Source organism: Halyomorpha halys, unplaced genomic scaffold (genome assembly GCF_000696795.3).
Source record: "Halyomorpha halys isolate HHAL.00 unplaced genomic scaffold, Hhal_1.1 Scaffold437.1, whole genome shotgun sequence".
NCBI classification, from domain to species: domain Eukaryota; kingdom Metazoa; phylum Arthropoda; class Insecta; order Hemiptera; family Pentatomidae; genus Halyomorpha; species Halyomorpha halys.
The window spans coordinates 278,591-280,794 of record NW_027105773.1 but is presented as its reverse complement, the minus strand read 5'-3'; the positions used below and the strand labels follow the sequence as shown (position 1 = coordinate 280,794).

At 27.0% G+C, this 2,204-nt stretch overlaps 1 protein-coding gene across 2 annotated transcripts in view; it reads right to left on the bottom strand.

The window, feature by feature from the left end:
* LOC106682721 (annexin B9) overlaps positions 1–1,752 on the bottom strand; it is a 49,238-nt gene extending 47,486 nt beyond the window's left edge. For both annotated transcript variants that reach the window (XM_014423734.3, XM_014423735.3), the window contains exon 1: positions 1,598–1,752. In XM_014423734.3, the coding sequence (XP_014279220.1) occupies positions 1,598–1,636 (39 nt within the window). In that variant the 5' untranslated portion in view covers positions 1,637–1,752. The remainder of the gene's footprint in view (positions 1–1,597) is intronic.
* Positions 1,753–2,204: the final 452 nt, after the last annotated feature.

Below are 2,204 nucleotides of genomic sequence, written 5' to 3'. Positions count from 1 at the left end.
ATGTAAATATATATGTATATATATACCTACTAAATTTATTTTTGAATTATATTTGGATGATTTTAGTTAGGTAAAAATGATATCTATAGTAATTGGTTTTTGTTAATGATTATGTATTATCTTTCTCTTCCTTTTGATTAAACAATAAAAACAATAATAATAATTTTACCCTAAAAGGTTGTCATTTAACCATGTAATGAATAATCAATTCATTATTCAAAACGATAATTCAACCGAAATGAGAATCCAATGTTTTCGACAGAGCTGCGAAAATTAATAACATTGTATATTAAAATTTAATTCTTAACTTAATGCTAGGCTGGAATTATTAATGTTTTGTTTAGGTATGTACGTGCAAATTTCTAGAATGAAATAATTCTTTTTAATGGCAATGGACTTATTATAAAGTCACTTATATTCCTTGAATTAAATGAACTTTATGTTACTTTACTCTACTACTTCGATTCAAAAAATTTATAGAAACTAAAACAGGGATTGAATTTCAATATTATGCACTTATTAAAACAATATTTATGCTGAGACACAATCCTAACGCTTCATAAAAATTGTATGCATAAATAATTTTTCTATTTTATTTATTTTTCCTATATTTTTTTCTGAAATTACCTCCTTGTAACAACCGTTGTTGAAGAAAGAGTACTTTCTCACAAAGCTCTTAATCCCTGGGGTTGTTGAGCAACAAATTTACATTTTTTATCATGTAATTTGCCTGAGTGATCATTTAATTTAATTGGTTTATATTCGTAAAAAAATTTATGATCGAAAATTATATAAATTTCTCAAAATCTCTGTCCCACATATCATTTTAAAAAGTTATTAAACTCTAACTTCATGCAGGCTATTCTGCCCAGGTCAAAAACATCAATTTCTAATTAGTCAAATATCACTTAAAACAAAGTCATTCCTTAAACTTTTCTTTTTTAAGTTCTTTAAAAGTTTAAGGAATAGTGTCTGCTGATGAATGATTTTGACTTTGTTTTAAGTGATATTTGACTAATTAGAAATTGATGTTTTTGACCTGGGCAGAATAACCTGCATAAAGTTAAAGTTGTTTAAATTATATAGTATCAAAGTTGTATTAAGATTGTCCCTGAAGATGGCCGGATTGGCCGAAACGTCGGACTTATAAGAGAAATAAAAGGTTTTGAGACTATAATAGATAAAATTTGAATTATTTATTTAAAAAATTGCCAGTCTCAAGAAAATATTAAGATTATAAATAAAAAAGATCTTATGTTTTATAGATAAAAAATAATATTATAAAAAAAGGTTTAAAATAAAAAAGTACTGTATCACACACAAAATGAACAACCCACATAAAAAAACAAGAAGAAGATACACAAATTCTCTTTCCTGGTGTCAATATGTATGTAACTTCTTCTTCAAGGATTCGAAAAATGTATGGAAACTAAAATAGGGATTAAATTTAAATATTATGGAATATTGAAACAAAATATAAGTTGAAACATTTTTAACGTTACTTGAACTGAAGAAAAATGAAAAAAAAAAATGATATGTCTGTTTTTTTTTTTTAAATTCTATCTAACATACTAAAAAGTAAAAATGGACTACTTACAAAATAAATGTAGCGGTGTGCTTTTACGTTCCCCGGCATCCTTACAAGATTTTTTGAACGTCACAAGTTCTAAGAGTTGATCTGTATAGCCTCTAAGATCCTCGAGTAGTACTAACTCGGGCTATCAACACATCCGAATATATTGGCTTCTTACTAAAGATAGGATATCACAAAGCCAACAGCTTCCATTGTAATAGTCGATCTAGAGCTGATATAATAGAATATTGTTTATTGTCAACTGAGTGAGAAATGGTGAGTCAGGTCTTTCTTTGCAGAGTATAAATATTTATTCAATGGGTATTATCGTTAACAAGTATTGTGTAATCACCAGTAATAGTTAAACCTCTTCCAATATTCATGGTAAGATAAAATCTTAATAAGACACAATGAATTCTATTAGTACAAGAGACAGGAAGAAAAAAAGGCAGTTATCTCACCCTAATTTTTGATTACTTTAATGAAAACTATGTATAATTAATAGTAAAAATTGATGAGTCTGCCAAGTATAGGTAGGGAGAATAAAATATGGCGGCTGTTTCAAAACCTTAAAAAACACTAATTTTTCATTCGGAGCTCTATATCTTAGAAACTACAAACAACTCTAGAA